The 18,491-nt window shown below is 38.8% G+C and overlaps 1 protein-coding gene across 3 annotated transcripts in view; it reads left to right on the forward strand.

Moving 5' to 3' along the window:
* The window catches only part of phkb (phosphorylase kinase, beta), a 97,923-nt gene that overhangs the window by 19,732 nt on the left and 59,700 nt on the right, over positions 1-18,491 (forward strand). For all 3 annotated transcript variants that reach the window (XM_055060070.1, XM_055060069.1, XM_055060068.1), the window contains 5 exons: positions 1,676-1,775; positions 4,927-5,034; positions 5,721-5,801; positions 10,550-10,665; positions 15,612-15,675. In XM_055060070.1, coding sequence (XP_054916045.1) covers positions 1,676-1,775; positions 4,927-5,034; positions 5,721-5,801; positions 10,550-10,665; positions 15,612-15,675 — 469 coding nt within the window. The remainder of the gene's footprint in view (positions 1-1,675; positions 1,776-4,926; positions 5,035-5,720; positions 5,802-10,549; positions 10,666-15,611; positions 15,676-18,491) is intronic.

Here is an 18,491-nt window from a genome sequence, read left to right on the forward strand (position 1 = left end):
TGTGGGGGAAGACGGAGTGAAAGAGAGGGGTAAAAATAGAGTGTACTCCAGTGATGTGACCAGCGGCACATCCCAGTCATCAGTCATGGCTGCCTCTTATTAGAATTGTCACTGGGATTTAATTAAGATGATTCTCATCTGACAGGCTTGGCTTGTGCCATTACTTACTTCAGAGTCAGCTGCCGCATGTGTGTCTGAGCGAGTGTGAGACACTCAGGGATCTGATGAGTGGCTGGAATTACCACAACCCCTGCTCTAAGTGCACATGATTTCAGCTCTTCCTTTGACCTTTATGCTAATGTTTTATAAATGTACTGCTGGCATAGTTGTTGTAGTTCTCTTGCCTTCGAAGCTCTCTCTTAATTTTCTTAGTAATAAAATAGCAAGCGATGCATAAAGGTTCAGTGTGTTTGTGCAACAGGCCTTACATATTTCCTTTTAAGCCTGATGCAATAAGCAATACATTGATTAATCGCATAGTAAATCGACAATTTCCATTTCCATGGTCGTTTTTCCTCATGTCTGTATTTTTTGCTACCAAAGTCTGGATGACAAAAGTCTTCACTTTGGTGCTTTTTTCTGAACTTGACTTCATTATGGGAGAATAGCTTTGTTTACTGAGACTTCAGTTTCCATTTTTGTTTATTTATTTAGGATATTTGAAGTGTTTTTTTTTTCCAGTGTTTAATGTTTGTTTGGAAAGAAAGCTTTTTATCTTTTAGAATGTGTTCTTGCATTGTTATGCCTTTACTGTTAAATTACTTGAAAATGGTCTCAGAACAACGACATTATTGTTTGTCGCAATAACTTCTGACAAATTGTTGTGACAGACCTGCTCTCTCTTTTCCCATAGAGGGGGCAGTTTTGAAAATGTTTTTAAATGCTCAAGAGTTGAGCAGAAATCTTAGCTTGTTTCTAATTATTCCTTCACTAAATACTGATGTAGAATTATGCTACTCATGCTGTCATCACTTTGGAGTAGTTCTGTTATGCTTGTTCTTTGTAGACTTTTGTTTTTGGATAAAACACTGTTTGTTTTTTTTCTGTCAATCATTTCCTGTCATTTTGGATGCTGTGCAGCTGGAATAGTATTTTTAGTCCTACTACTTTTACTTATAGACATTTGTAAGTGATGAGTTTGTTTGATACAACTGGGAGCAGCTGCTCAGCATCTCAAAAGTTGAGATGAACTTTGACCTTGAATCCCAGGTATTACGACGGACTGCGTTTTTTTTTGTTTTGTTTTTTTCCCCGTCAGTACGCACAGATGCTCCCCAACCGAGGGACGACACTAATCTGCCAAGTTTAGTGGTGAAATAGCAACTGGTGAGAGGCATTAGTGAATTTTTCTTTTTCTTTTAAAAAACAGCGCATGGAACTAGTTAATACAGAGAATCCAGCGCTGATTGAGTGCCACTCATCATTAAGATGAGTGGCAAGTCAGGTGAAACACATGGTTGATGGTTGTGCTGTCAGTGGAACGTGGTCAGATGCTATAATTAACAATTTGTCTTCTAAAGTTCTGCTGATAAATGCTAATCAAGACTCTCTTCAGCCTGTTTTTGTGAGTACATCATTATTCCATTTCTGTTAGAGAGACCCGCAGTTCCGTTGTTTCACTCATGTCTTGTATGAACAGCGCTGTTAAAGATCGTTTCTCTTCCCTCACCTTCAGCCGGATCGATGATGATCTGGGCCGCACACATGAGTTGGAGCATTCTGCCATCAAGTGCATGAGAGGGATCCTCTACTGCTACATGAGGCAGGCAGATAAGGTGAGTTTGTTCCAGTGTCTGCTCTTAAATTGCACGTTTTCCTCCAGTCACGCGCAGCTCCCCATCATAAGTGTGTTTCCACGCAGAGCGCCTCTTTAAAGCAATGGAGGCATCTTGTTCCCGTTGTTCATATTCCTGCAAACGACAACAGGAAGAGGATGGATGCTTCAGTCCTCAGGGCTTAATGACACACTATCCTTTAATTACCTCGGACTTTTGCTCCGAACTGAAAAATTTCATGCCACGTCTGCAATAAACCTAATGAGCGCGCTTTGCTTTATGCCACCAAAATAGGGCCAAGTGGATCTTCTGGCTGGATGTTGTTGTTGGTCTTCATGAGCAGCGTCTTTTCAGAGTGTGTGTTCTCTTGCTGCGTGTTTGTGTGTACTCTGAGAAAGCCGCTCTGCTTCATCTCGTCTCGACCTTCACGACCTAATTCAGAGAAGAGCTTTCCTGTGTCTTAATTACAAAGCTGCGTTTACACAGTTAATTACACAAAGCGGCGTTCGTCACGGCCCCGTCTCCAGTACTTAAGAACCACATGGAGGTTTTATTGAAGATGTGACACAGGCCCATGTCTGCGTAAAGGACCGTCTTTAGGGCGTTTCTTTACAATCACATGAAATATAACATTTTTAGTATTATTCACAAGAAATAACAGTTCTACTCTTAGATTGCCAAAATAAAATGGATAAGCTGGGTACACTCTAGACAGGTTGCCAGGGCAGCACAAATAATACACTAGTCATATAATTAGGGATACACGATACACCGGCACCAACGTCAGCACTGGGCGATATTAGTCATTATTAGACATATCTAAATCAATCCGATAAATAACAGTGGGGTCATATTTTTCAAAATGTCAAAGTAGGGTTGCAAAATATTTACATATTATTGGTAAAGATCTGCTATCAGCTGTCAATAGTGGCTCAAATGTTTATGTTGGTCCCTCCCTACATGACAACCACGCACACACACTCACACCTAATTGCAAATCTGGAAAACCAAATTACTCAGCAGGCATGTTTTTAGAGTGTAGCAAGAACCTGGAGTACCCGGAGAGAACCCAGGGGGAACATGCAGACTCCATGTCGAAAGCTGGGCTGCTGCACTTTTAAATCCCGTTAGCATCACTTGTTTCAGATCATTCCCATTACAGCGGGGTATCAGAAAGAATCACTGGGGGCTACACTCAACGTTTGATTGTGCTTTGTAGCAATTACAACAAATTTTTCAAGAGTGGAGCCAGTTGACATTTTGACATCATTGGAGTGAGATTCAGGTGGTCCACTAAAGAAAGAAAAAAGCATCTCTTATGGAAATATGTGCAGCAGAACTCATTGGACTCTCTACGCACACTTATGTTTATATCCGTATTAGTGTGGGACGGCAAGAAGTGGAGCAGTTCCAGGAATAGAGCCGAGGGTCTCGACTACGACCCAACCATGTAGCAACACGAAGGCAGAAAAGGGTGGAAAACAGTAGAGAGCCAAACAAAAGATGGTGTGTCTGCAAAAGAAAAGATAAAGGTACAAAGAGCAAAAGGATGATGAATGAAAAGAGTAGGGAGCATGATAGAAAGCTGAAAAGGAAGACTTGAGGAGAGAAAAAAACCAGGGAGAAAGGCAGGAAGGCTTCAGGAGTGAGATGGCAGAGAGAGAGAGAGGAAGAGAGGAGGGAGAAAAGGGAAACAAATGAGGGAAAAATGGGACAAAAGGCCAATTATTTATAACTGCATGACAGGACTGGCAGCGCAGCTGTGATTTAGCATGGAGCTGAGTCGATGCAGCAAACACACACAAAGCCACCTACAAAACACCGAACAAAACAACGCAGCCAAGAAACCGTGAAGGGCTTATTGCAAACCATGTCACAGTTTTGGTGACCTGAATGTGACCCTTATCTGCCACAGAGCAGGACGCAGTCCGCCCCACAGCATCCGTTTACGGTCGTTCCTCATGGGATGAGGATGTTGACTCTGAAATAAAAGATTATGTTCAATATGTGTCACTGGCACAGTTAGAGCCGCTTCTGCTGCAACGCCGGATGTGATTTAAGACTTAAAGCGCCGGTGACAGGTTCCAGAAGTATTCATTTTACATTTGATCACATCGAACTCACTAGCTGTAATGTATTCCAATGAGATTTTGACACAAAGTACTTAGTTTTCTGAATGGTGCGCATTGGTGTTCAGTCCCCCTGAGTCAGCACTTAGTGGAACCACCTTTTGCTGCAGATACAGGAGAATGTCTTCTGTTTTATTTGTCTTCAAGATTTCCATGCCTTCAGAGCGACATTTTACTGGATTTTTTCTTAGTCCAGTCTCTTTTTCTGGTTGCGTCTCCAAACATCCTCCCAGAACATGATTCTGCTACCACCATGCGTTGCTTTGGGAATGGTGTGTTCAGGGTAATATCTGGTGATAGTTTTCCCACATACGTAACCTGTTTGATCCTCCACAGTTACTTCAAGGTTTGCAATTTAGGTTGGCAGTCGTTCCAAACTCAGCATTTTCAGAACAGAGCTGTGTGACATATTGAGAACTTTTATATTTAGTTTTATAACCTAAACCTGCTTTTATTGCTGTTCCTTTGTCTTCATGTTGCTCTTTGTTCTCTCTGACCTTTGCTGCACATCTTCCTATTCTATCACAACCCACCTTCCTGTCAACTTGCAGTCAGAAGCCACTGGAACCAAAAATCCATCAAAAAAAAAAAAAAGATTTCTTCTAAAAGCAGTGGATTGCTGTTGATTTTAGTTAGGAAGTTAGAAATTAGGTAAATACAACACCTCTTGATGGCTATTGTACTAAAATAAATTGAAAACTATCAATTTATTTCCTCTTTTAAATATACACTACTTGTTGTCTGTCTGTGACAAAAAAAAATCCATCACATTTTGTGGTTGTAATGTGAAGAAATGAGGAAAGTTTGAGAATGAGAAAATGATCTAGAATGCTTTTGTAAGGGACCATATATTTACCTTCTCTGTCTTCCTGTGCACGGTTTCTTCCTCACCTCTTCAAAGTTGTCACCATGTTGAAATCAAAAGCAACAAAAGAAATCTTTGCCTTTATCTTCTTGTGCACCATCTTCACCCTCTGCTGCCCGTCTTATCTGACCGGTCTCCACCTGTGTTCGTCTCTCAGGTGGAGGAGTTTAAAAATGACCCCAGACCCTCCAAGTGTCTCCACTCCGTCTTCAACGTGGACACCGGCGACGAGGTTTACACCTACGGGGACTATCACCACCTGCAGGTGAGTCGCCGAACAGCCAACTGTAGAAATGAGACGGCTTATCTTATTTTTACTACAATCTGAATATTCAGATTAATGGCGATATGTGGGCAGGAGGAAGTTCCGCCCACATATCAGAATTTTGGATGGGTAAACCTTGTTAAAGATGAAACTGTGTGAATAAATTAGCAAATAAATGACACATTATAAAATATTAGTCCTGCAGCCTTTCTCTCTCTCTCTCTCTCTCTCTCTCTCCATGAGAGGCGAATGTGCTTTAAACTGGCGCTCAGACAGTTTATTCTTCTGTCAATGGTATTGAAAGAGGTCAATTTGGTGCGCTGCGTTTGGATGGAGCTTGTACTTCCAGTGAAGCGAGTCCAATACAGGCGAGAGAGCCAGAAATTGAAAATCAAAATAAGGCTGCAAAGTTGCCATGCTGCGACAAAGACATTGAAAAATCAACAAGAGTGTATGGAAGTGAAGGTTAGTTCTTCACATTAAGTGCTTTGCTGTTGTTCTTTTCCTTCACGTTATTGCTGATGACGTCTCGGTGTCACTTATTAAAGACATGTCTTTTTTTTTTTTTTTGCAGTATGCAACGATTTTTGGCTGAACTGTCGGATTTGAGAGTAGCATGCAGAGTGGAAATGACAGTCATTTCTCTAATGGTGCTTCACTCCCAACCTTTTCTGTCGTCGCTGCAGATCGATGCGGTTTCTCTGTTCCTGCTGTACCTGGTGGAGATGATCTGCTCCGGTCTCCAGATCATTTACAACACCGATGAGGTAAACAAGACACCTGAAAACACACAAAAAAATAAAAAACAGACATTTTACTCTTTATTATGAACCTGAAATTTTGATTACATAAATGGACACCTAACAAAGCTTTAGAAGTCACTGCACACTAATCTAAACTATTCAAACGTTATATATACACACATTGTGAGACAAGACACCAGTGAAGTAAAATGGCTAATCATAGATCAAATTATTTCTACATTTGTAATAGCAGAGCGATGAAACACAACAGATGTTTTAGAACGTTTGCTAATTATTACACATGAAGAAGTTGCAACCGACTATCAATTACTATATGAAATTAAATTTCACTTATCGGGCAAATTAAATAATAAGAGATGTCACAAATTAAGGCGACTGTAAGTCAAGTATCGTCAGCCACAGAGAAGTAGTCAGTCGAAGTAGATTTAGTTTAAAGTTGTGGAACAAAACTATAAAAATGTAAACATCATGACTGTCTTTAGCCATTTGTGCCAATCTCATGTCACACAAGTGCTGTTCTAATAGTAGAGGTCCATTAAAGAGTCCTGCTTTCATTTCTTTACAAAGAATCACTTTCAACTTTTATCATATGAGCTACAATTAGTTTCTAGAAATCAACTTTCTCAAAATTAAAAAAAAAAATTACAAAATATTACCTCCCTCTGAGATTTTAAAGAGGCAGTATTATGTAAACGTGACCTTTGTTGGGCTTTACTTTCTGTCATTTTCCCTGTGACTCTCCCACTCGGCTCCTTTAGACTAGCCAGAGCAATTAGCAAACACCTGGTGGAACTGCACATCTGCTGAGCTTATTATACGAGCTGCTTGTCAATGGGTTAATAGAGGAGCCTTGTTGTGGTGACTTCCTGAAGTTTCTGAAGTTTCAGAAAGAACAGGAGGTTTTAAGGAGACAGAGGCCCAATTTCAAGGCATTAAATTACAACGTAAAACGTATTTTATGTCATATTTGATATATGTAGATAGCATTGTTTTAGCAACTGTAGTTAACATAGTTTCTTGATGGTTCTATTTTACAGCACAATGTGCCTGGATAACACGTTACTGCCCCTTTAAAAGTATCTGATAGGAACTGTAGGTCTCCAAATTTGGGCTTACTTGAATTAAGCTCTCAGCAGATACCATAGATCTGACAAAAAGCAGATCAGAGGGGGCAATATCTCTCTTTCATAAGGTTTCTTGCATTTATAGTCTCTCTCAAATGCTTCGTTAACTTCACCAGGAAAAAAACATTTAGATGATCCCCGTATGGAAGTCTAAATGTCCTCCTGGGAAATGATCCGATCACATTTTATTTGAGCGATTCGTGCTTTTATTACCGAAAATCTGTGTCTCCCTGTACATTGATTTATCTGTCCAGCATGTTTTTTTTATTTTTTATTTTTATCTTGAGCTCTTAATAAAGCAAAAATAGACCTAGTAGCTTGTTAGGCTTCCACAGCGAACCTTTTTATTTTTTTATTTGTTCTTTTTTTTTTATTGTTTGGCCTCTAGGAGCAACAAGAACATCATTAATTCAGTTTGCTTAACAGCCAGCTCATTCACAGCTTTACTTACTGCTACAGAACAGTGAAATTTGTGCCCCTGGTAGAGAAACCCATTTGTTTACTAAATTGAGCTCATCTGAAGAAAGCAGAAATGTGGTCAAATATTATTCCGCTGAGCAATTAATGCATGCTGCCTGCACTTTGTTTAGACGCCCAAACGCACTCGCATATCACCTTGGTAACCTCCCGTTTTTCTCCATTTCTTACCACTGACAAAACAAATTAACATTGCAATGTTTTATGTTTATGAGGGCAGTCGTGGCTGCGCAGCAGCTTTTTCTGCCTGATTAAACAGCGCTTACCAAATTGCATAATTCAAACCGAAGCGGCCGGCGCCCCAAACTCTGTATTAGCAAACATCAGATCCACTGAGCAGGGGCTTTTGTGATTGCTGCTCCCACTGAAAGCTGTTTGAAATGTATTTCATTCAGACTAATCACATTAGTGCCGTATTTATTAGCCTGTTGTAAGCTGTCACTGCTTGTGAAGTCTGTGGGCTTCCTCTAGGCCGAGCCTGGAAGCTGCAATGCAGTGTTTTCTTTTTTCTTTTTTCATTTTCTTGCGATTGCAAAGAAAGGCTGCGCACGACTCTTGAAGGAAAGATTCACTATCAACCTTCTGCCCGATATCATTGTCAGTCTCATGATGCTGCAATGTTGCCTTGCATGCATCAAAATGTTCATTTCTTATGCTTTTTTTGCACTTCACAAGTCTGGTGTTCAACTGGATTGGCCCAATGCAAAATAATGCATTATGTGATGTGTATTTGCATTATGTCTGCCTCTGGTATCCTCTAATAAATTCAGTGGAAATAGGTCATTCAAAAATCACCTTATTATTAAATTGAATGCACATGTCTTCAATCTGTGAAGGCCGCTGAGTTTTGTTAGAAAACCTTAGTAAACAAAGTACATCATAAAGGTTAATACAGCAGACAGGTCAGGGAGAAAGTTTCGCATTTTTACATCATAAAGCAATCATTATTGTGTTTTCCAGGCACAATCAATAAACTATCTTTACTTCAGTTGTTTTAAAAATGCTGCATACATATCAAAGAAAGAACTTTGACTTCATAATGGTACTTAAGTGAATTGGGCCTCTCTCTCTTTAAAAACTCCTGCTCTTTCTAAAGCTTCTCCTTTGGGAAGTCATCACAACATGGCTCCTCTATTAACCCATTGACAATGTTTTTACCTGCAGAAGAAGCTCAGCAGATGTGCAATTCTACTTTGCTAATTGCTGCTGGCTAGTCTGAAGGAGCTGAGTGATGGGCTGCCCTGTGAGGCAGAAGCTCAGAAGTTTGGAAACCATGGCTTTGAGGAGGAGCTTTGTTCTTTAAGGTGGAGCTATGTCCATCCATGTGTTTTCCACAGCTGAATGGTTGCCATGGGAGAATAAAGTGTATCTCAAACCAACACAAATGAATCAAAGAAACACTCCATGTCTGATTTTGATGAGGGAATAACATTATATGCAATATAATGTTTATTATCGCTGTGTGTAACATCAACATCTGACTTAATCGGGCTCTGATTCACCCTAAAACAGTTGATGAAAAAACAGCATCATGAGTCTGACAATATCTTTCAATTTACATCAATGTAAATTAATGTTTACATTTAAAAAAAGTTTGTGACATTTTAAAAGTTTGACAATTGAAGGGACACGCATCCATTGACACTAAGCATACATCCAGAGATACAGTGGATTAGATAAGATGAAGATATATTTATGAGTTTGAATGGTTCAGTCAAAGTCCAAGTCTAAAGCCAATTGAAAATCTATTTTAAATCTCTAGATGATATAGAAATGCCCTAGAAGGCCTGGTTTACATAATGGTGTGAAATTGCTTCTATTATTGATTATAATTGAGTCTGAGTGGGGGACTGAAACCACTCCACGTTGCAGATTTTAAAAACTTTAATTTTGAGTTGCTCTTTCTTGTGGAAATTGATGAAAATTTCTGATTGTGATTTACCAAATGTGAAAAAAGCTCATCAGTTGCGAATGTTTGGGAAAAAGTAGAAAGCACTTAGCCTTCCACATGTATCCCGTGTTCACAAACTCCGTCCCAAAACAGAAGCAGGATTAGTAATCTGGGATCAGCCAGACGGAGCGGCTTGTTTGGCCAGTGGGCAGTAACATTCATTAAGATACCATTAAGATACTAAAGAGTTCCTCTCGTTAATCATTCAAGTCATAAAACCCCAAATAAAAGACGCAGCAAACACCTTACTCCTTCTTCCTGCTGGCCTCCTTCTCAAACTGGCCTATTTAAAACCTATGCAGGCTTCCCCCCCTCCATCTTTTTCTTTTACTCATTCTTTCTTTCTTTTCCTCACTGTGCCATTTCAGATTAAACCTCCCGTCATTCATATACACTTGAAAGCACAGCCGGGTTCAGGTCTTTTTAATGATGCAAGACCAGAAAGTCTTACATCTAGAAGTCAAGGTTTTGACATCTCACAGGTCGGAGCAGTGTCGTTCCATGAAGCGTGCAAGAAAAGTCGGAGGCTACATTCAGTTGTAGTTTAGCCAATAAATCACCAATAAATTGATAAGAGCTTGAAAATCAGGCAATGTTTTCGATTATTGATCTGCAGGATAAATATCCAGACTGATCTGGATTAGTATCAAAAGGAAAAGTCTGATCGGTGCGTCTTTTCGAGTTCTAAATCCTACTTTGTGGTGAAAATGAATTCAAATACAGCAACAAGTGAGCTTTGTGATGTAAGACAGGGTCAGCTCTGTGTTTTTATTTATTTTTTTGTTTTGTTTTTTCTGGGTACCTTCACGTATATTAATGGCACACTTTATGAATTTGTTAAAACCTTGTCTGTAGCTGCAGGGAGAGTTTAACCTTGAGTGCTGATGAGAAATCAGTTTTCTCCTGCTCTCTGGTAACCTTAGTAATCAGCCTTACATCCTTCATCCCAGATCAATAAAGAAGGTCATTCGGTATTGTATAATCGTGTATTGTTGTGTCTCTGTGTCCTGTGTGTTTGTATCAATGTGTGGGTGCAGCATAAATCATGTGCTGCGATTGCTTTTTTTTTTTTTTTTTTTCCCATTTGGGAACATGTTTACGACCACCAGCTCGGGCTCACTCAGCGTGTGTGTAAGTGTGTGTGATTATGTGCTGTGTTTGCTCCCTGTGTCCCAAGCCTTTCTGTTTTTGCCTCTCAGGTTTCCTTCATCCAGAATCTGGTGTTCTGTGTGGAGAGAGCCTACAGGGTGCCCGACTACGGCATGTGGGAGCGAGGCAGCAAGTACAATAACGGCAGCACAGAGCTGCATTCCAGGTCAGTCAGTCCGGAACAAAAGACGCGTGAAGATGTTCTGGAATAAAAAAAAATATTAAATCCTCTAACATGTTGAAACATCAAGGACAAATATTTGTTTTCTAAACCAAAGGTTTGTTATAATTTTTCTTATTGTGCCGGTCAAACTATTATTTGCCAACACAAAGCCGTGTTTCTCTGGAATTTATTAGAATAAAATGATCATCACAAATAATCACAGACGTACCAAATGCAAAGGAATGAAAACAAAATGGATACAGCGTGTGTCTGTCCAGGCCTCAATCTATGGAAGTCTGAAAAAGCAGAGGAGGCCTCCTCTGCGATCCAAAATATTAATAATATCAATATCACGATGGTGTCAGTATCTGATCAAAACTTAAGTTTTAGATTGTTGAATTTAGTTTTTTATTGTCATTTCTCAACTTTATCTCAAAAATATTTTGTTTGAATTTTTTTTTGAAATTCTAATTTTTTGTACTTTGAGGGGAAAATGCACACATATGTATGTTTTCTGTTTATCATGTTGGTGTTAATATTGTATCTTGTAGACACATAAATACCGTCCCTGATTTTAACAGAATATATTTAAATGGAAAGACCGCAGAAACGCCTAAGCTCAGAAGTTTGATAATATGGCAAACATAAAAATAATCAATATCAGTATCAGTATTGGTGATACTGGACCTGAAATCATCCCAGGTTTTAAGATATGCAGTATTGCTCACCTCTACTAATAAGCTGTAAAATCACGCATGGCTGTGCTTTTACAAATAGCACAAATAGTGGTGTAATACTTACTGTGTTACACCACTCAGGAAATTAAAAAAAAACTCTTATTACCCAATGTTTGCTCCAATAAATCTGGAAAATCCTGATTATACTTCTGTTTTGAGTCATTTGATGTTTTGAGTCATTTGAAATCAAAATAAAAATCCAAGCTTATTTATTTATTTATATCTATATCAATATATCTATCTATCTATCTATCTATCTATCTATCTATCTATCTATCTATCTATCTATCTATCTATCTATCTATCTATCTATCTATCTATCTATCTATCTATCTATCTATCTATTTATCTATCTATCTATCTATATCTATCTATCTATCTATCTATCTATCTATCTATCTATCTATCTATCTATCTATCTATCTATCTATCTATCTATTATCTATATATATATATATATATATAATTATTATTTTTTTAAGTACCAAACTAAACATAAGTACTCTAAGTGATTCCTGAACTTTAGTCCCACCCCCCTTCATCTGCGATTGATCCAGCTGCCTTCATGCACCACAGCTTGATGTAGAAATAAAAGTTGCTGCTGCTTCTCAACATGACTGTTTACAGCTATGATGAGGAATGGAGCTGAATCTGAAATGACTTTTGATGTGTTTTACGCCTGTTCTCCATCCCTCATGCAGATATCATGCAGTGCGTCTGTTGCCATCAAGTTTCCCAGCATTTGTAGAAACGGCATCCCAGGTTTTAAGCTGAAACTGGCTGTGAAGATGCTACATAAAACGAGCATCCTTTCCTTCTAATCCACTTTGCAGGTTTATTCTATACAAATGAGTCATTTTTAATAAATGTATTCATGAACAGTATGATCATCAGATAAGCTAGGCTAAATACAGGAGATAATAGCCAGGCAGATAATTTCCCATTGAAAGGTTGATGTTAATGCACAATAATAACTACAGAGAGGAGGGGCTTAGTGCTGTCAATCATCCTTATGTGAATGTGCTAATGGTGGAAAAATAATTTACCATTACAAGAAAACTGTTTATCTACCTACCTAGCGTTAGCATTTATGACAGGCTGTGCTGTCTGCAGCGTGACAACAGAGAGAGGAAGCGGAAACGACGCCACACAGTCATTGACAGCACTAAGACCCGCCTCCTGGTTCTGACTGGTTCTTTTTATTTAACACCAAAGAAAACCAAGGACCTTGATTTATTTATTTATTTTATTTATTAATTTTTATAGACTGTCTCGTATTGTCATGACATAGTGACAGTTTCAACCAATGTGTAATAGGCAACTAATCTCCATCAAGAAAAACTGCACAGTAAGAGTTCAACAATCCCAACGCTGGTTGTGAAGCCCACATATCTGAGCAGCAGCAGCTCTGTTCTGACCCGCTGCAGGGAGCTTTTGTTACCTGCGTCTAACTAACTTATCATCCAAGGTCGAGTTGGAATCCCTCTCCTCTATCAGCGCCTTGATAAAGATCCTCAATTTCTGCCATGGCTTATCTCCTGGAAGCATGTTTTTTCTTCTTCTTCCCCTCTGACAATCCACCACTATTGGCAGCAGCTTGCCAAGATATCCTGCAGGGGAGATAACTAATTCAATGTGTCTTGTGCTTCTTGTTGCTACGCTCTTGATTTTCACAATTAGCGAGCGAGTTTCTCCATGTAGTCGTGTGAAAGCAATTCATATGCTGTGTGTGAATGGGAAACAGTGACTTGTTTTAAAGCAGTTTTATGTACACTAGACCTGTGTAACCGAGAAGTCCTTTTCGCTCTGCTTGTGGGTCAAATAGAAATGAGCTAGAAATCCTGTTTGCATTGGGGAGAGGATTTATTTGTACACAACAATTGACTAACGTTTGCCTCTGGAGGACATTTTATCGTCACATCCGATCTATTAAATAGATTTAAGATTGAAGATAAATTTGACTGAAAGAAGCATGTCTAATCCCACCAGCATTGTTTCAGGTTTTAATGAGTCAGATGTAATCTGACGCACACTGTTCAGCATCTGCCTGTTCCTTCAGTGCCATAGGAAAGTTACTGTCAGGGCATTGCCTTTGTATGAATATGAAAGTGTAGCATTCACAGGATGATTAGCAGATAAGCTAGGCTGCCACTCATGGCTCTCACAGTGCCGTGCGTACGGCACTAAGAGAACTAACATAAATTTTTTAGACAGTCAGTTGATCATTAAGCATTAAAAATCGACAAGGACATTAACATATCTCACCTAAACCCAACAGAACAAATTCCACACCATTGATCCCAATGCACAAGTTCTATTCGGAATGGGAATGCGTCACAATTCCCTTCATTTCCTCACCTTTAGACCGACAATGCACATTCCTCAATATGTCAGAATAGATGACGAGTTTCACCTCTAGCTTTAGTATTTGTGTATATATTTATTCTGTAAAGTATTGATAAATTATATTTCAAGTTTCAAAGTATGAAACTGATTATAGAGTGTAAATTTGCTCCTCTGGTGTACAATTTGTAGTTTTTCCGCTGTTTTACTGGCAGACCAAAGCAGTATAAGCAGAGCTTTTCTTGGCTTTGTTAAGCAGATGTGAACTGTTTCTCAAGGCACTTTCTAATTTTTTTTCATTTTTCTAATAAACCCTGATCCTGGTTTTATCTATGTTTTCGCACTGCAGTTATAGCGGCTATGATATGAGAACTGCGGCTATGAATGAGGTGTTTGAAGACATCGTGAATGGCTGTGTTTCTTTAAATGTGAGCCATTTTTGAGCCGATTATATTTGTGTTGCTCTGTGAAGACGATGGCTCAGCTTTTATCTTATGTTCTGAAAGCTGCAGCAGGCAGTTCTGTTCCCCAGTAAAACTTCCACCAACTTGTAATAAGCCAAGAAAGTTCTCGCTGGGAAAGTTGGTGGCTTGCCCTTTCCAAAATGAAGCATGTTGGTTTTTTTTGTTTTTTTCTTAACAAACTTTGAGTATATGAGCTTGTCAGCATTTCGGCTCTCTGGAAGCAGAATTCAAAAGGATTTGAGGTTTTGTTTTGCTGTAGTAAGACAATGTGGAGCTAATCTGAGCAGAAGGAGATGTTTTTCCGTGGTGGTATTAAATCAACTCCAGTTTTTTGTGTTGAAAGTCCGGTTTGTTTTTCGAGGTGTGAAAGTGTGACCGAGCTCTGGTGCGGATGAAAAACACAAATTATGTTCCACCTGAACACCAAGGTTTCGGTTCAGTTGAGGGGAACTCTGGCGCGGTTCCAATTCATTTCCGAATGCCGAGCGGACCGGAGACCGCGCCACAAGCAGGAAGTGGAGAATACAGGGTTAGGGTTCTGGGTGAATGCAACCAAAACAAGCTCGCATTTGTCACTTGCAAGAGAAATCCTACAATCCCTAAAGTCTGACGCCACTTCAATTTTATTCACATTTTGTGAAGGAGGAAGATGTGCTCAGTGTCTTCTTCAAATGTTTTTGTGCTGCTTCCTTCAGCGGTTGTTGGTGCAGCACCACCACAGACGGTGGAGTGAACAGGTTGCTCTGAGTTATTTGATTTGTTTGACACAATGCAGTGAAAATCCAATCAAACCATGTCGACCGGACTATCAGGTGAGAAAACACCCTATGATGGTTTACACAGCATTGACTGTCACTTTAAATGATCCTGAAAAACTATTTGAATAGGATTTTTAAACTTTCTTTGTTTAAAGAAAGTTTTGACTTTCAATTTATCCCACCTGTAATGTTTTGCTTTCACTGCTTGGGTGAAGCATTTGCAGTGACATCAGAAGTCGTCTTCACTTTTCCTCCAGGTCTCCCATCTAATTTTCTTTCTGGTGCCAATCTCCACTGGGTAGAAATGGAGACGCAGCAGTGAAATGGATTTGCTTTTTATCTGCATTGCAATCACAGCGGTCAGTCACTGTGAAATCCACTCCTACATCTTTATTTATGATTTTCAGTTTTATTTTTTTTTTCTTTCTGAAGAGAGGCATTATTTACACCAGACTGCAGCATCAAGAGCCTCCAGCTTTATGAAGTCCTGCCAGATCTGTAAGATCATGATTTGAGTTTTCTGAAAGCCAATGGGATAATTCACAGACAGAAACAATATTTCAGTATTAAATACTGCAATATAAAGGTTATTGTTTCAGCTAATAATCTTCAGTGTGGTTAATATTCGGTGTCTCTTCTCATTCCAGCTCCGTGGGTCTCGCTAAAGCTGCTCTGGAGGCCATCAATGGATTCAACCTGTTTGGAAATCAGGTATTTGAACTTCACCTCATGCACATATTTTTTTTCCTGACTGAATAAAAATGAAATGCACTACTTCTGAATTCAAGACGGGGCTCTGTCTGAACGCCGGGTCCGTTTCAGCAGATACTTTGTGTTTGCACACACACTGTGATCGATGGCCGCAGTTTGGCTCCCTCTCCCGCTCTTTCGCTAAATCCATTAGTGCACTTTTTTCTTTTTTTTTTTTTTTTTGCTTTGTAAGACAGAAAAACAGAGCCATTCATTAGACCTGTCAATGGATTAGAAGTGAAGATATTTTTTCCCTCTCGTTCTTGTCAACAATTGGATGGCACCCAGGATTAGCTTATCTGGACATTAAATCCCTCAGAAGTTTAGAGAGTTCCTAAGATCATTATGCGTCGCTGCAGGTTTCGCTGCAAAGCTCCTGATTTCACTACAAAGCTCCTGGTTTCTGTCTCCTTTTTGAACTGCTGCGAAAAAGAGACGGTTTTTGGACCGATCCGTCAACCAGAAAACAGAATCGGTCAATTTTGCCTTGATTGGCACTGATCGATGACTGACAGGTCAATGGCTGCTAAATGCCTGTCAGAAAAAGAACAATCTATGTAGACAATTTGTTAAAAAAAAAAAATAGAAGAAAACGGAGATAGTAAAAATACAAAAATAGTTGAACTAATATAATGAGAAGGACTATTATAATACAAAATTATTAGGGAAAAAATAATAAAGATGACAAAGGTATGTGGAATGTACTAAAGAGTGTAGTTGGGAAAAACTGATACAATACCTAGTGTATAGATTTTTCAGGTGGAAATGATGAGTTCCATGAATTCTCCATAAATTTGGGGCCAGATAAGTAAAATAAACTTTACAACATAAACTGTATATGACTATGTACTCGTAACCTAAAATCCAGACTCGGTTATAAACAGGTGGGATGGAGGAGTGAAGCTGAGCTATGACATGTTTCACTAGCAGTTAATGTAAACTGAATTGTCAAACAAGTAAACAATATATTCTTCTAATTATAAACTATTGTTATACATTATTAAAAAGCTGTAGTAAGAATACGTTTTCTTCCTCTACCTATTGGTTTTTGTACCCTTTGTTTTGTTTTCTTGTTTTGCATTTAACTTTTTCCAATTGTGTGAAATGAAATGAATAAATGAATCAATCAACACAGTAACACTTTTTTTGGAGGGTTGTGCATAAGACTGGTATAATATTGTCATAAACATAAAGGAGTCTTTATGAATGCTTATGGCTGTTGTCATGAAGTGTCATTCAGCAAATAATTACACTTTTAATGGAGGTTTTAGAACAACTTTGCATTAAAAATGATATTATTTATCGAAGAATGTAAAGTTTGCAATTTTAATAGACTTTAGATGCAACTTTTAGTACAATTTTGGAATAAAAGTGTCATTTACTGAATGACCGCCGTAATAAACATTCATAAAGACTTCTTCATGTTCATGACAGAGGTTGTCATGTTTATGACAGTGTCATGTCAGTCTAACACCATGTAAAATCAGTTAAATGTATCAAAATCAAGAAGTGGCATCATTTATTGCTTTCAACGGACAGTGCATACTTCACTGAACTGTGTCTTGAGTTTGTAAAAATCCTTTAAAAGTCAGACATTTGCTTTAGTGCATAACTATTGGTGATGTTGGACTGACCTCCATACGTCCAGAGTTCTGCTCCTATCAAAGAGCCTCCAGCTTTTGGTTGGAGTTACATTTTTTAAAATGGAGGGGGAAAAAAATCAGATTTAACCAGACTTGGAATTGGCAGGTTGCACCTTACAAGAAACCAGAAAGCAGGCAAAGTCTTATCAGCAACTCTCGACTCAAAATGGGTTCTGTTTTCAAGCTGAGCTTGTTGAATGGATTTACTGACGTGTCAGCTTTATGATCCATGCTGCGCAGGGCATCTGTAGATGTGTGTGTGAGTGTGTGTTTCCTCAAGTCTGCTACTCCTATGTGGGAATGCTTGTGCACCAGCTTTCCTCTTTCTTATTAATGACCCTTATCAATCTTGATTTCCCAGCTGACTCTCAGCTGTCCAAACCAAACCAAACTCCCCCAGCGCCTCAAAGCGGAACATTTATTACAAACCACACTCCGCTATCGCACTTATCGCTGACTCCAGACCGTGTGCTTGTGTATCGCATTTAGCCTTTATGCCGGCTCAATGGACACTCTGCTTCCAGGTCCAGGGAGTTTATAGTTTTCCTCCACCGACCACCCCCGCCTCCGACCAGCAGCTTTTCTGCTCCAGACAAACTAAACTGGAAAGATAAAACTAATATCATCAGCTTTGAAGGCACATTTACGGCTCCTTGAATCCATTTAAACACCCCTTCTTATTATTTGTCGTCCATCTCAGCAGTGCCAGCATGTTTTATATTAGATTATCCATTGAGATCTTTCAAATCGTGAATATTTCTTTTTATATTTACTGTTTACCTCCGTTTTATATTGACATTATATAACATTTTCTGTTACAAAAATGAAAAACAATTTTGTTCAAGATTTACAAAAACTGATCCAAATTATAATAGTTTATATTATTGATCATTAAAAGCATTTATCTGTTTAATTAGAAGCTCTGCAGGTCTACTATAAGGCTTGGCATTGTTCATTCATTTCAGTTTTTCTTAAATGTTTGCCTTTTTAGTTGGTATTTATATATGAATCTTCCAATAACACACAATTATCAAGTGATATTTTCATATTTCCTGTTAATCTTAAACAATTTTAAACTCAAAAACACGGCAGGTCACTGGATGAATGACTGCCCATGGCCCAACCACCAACTTT

The sequence above is a fragment of the Poeciliopsis prolifica genome, unplaced genomic scaffold (genome assembly GCF_027474105.1).
Source record: "Poeciliopsis prolifica strain line A6 unplaced genomic scaffold, Auburn_PproV2 SCAFFOLD057, whole genome shotgun sequence".
In the NCBI taxonomy this organism is placed as follows: domain Eukaryota; kingdom Metazoa; phylum Chordata; class Actinopteri; order Cyprinodontiformes; family Poeciliidae; genus Poeciliopsis; species Poeciliopsis prolifica.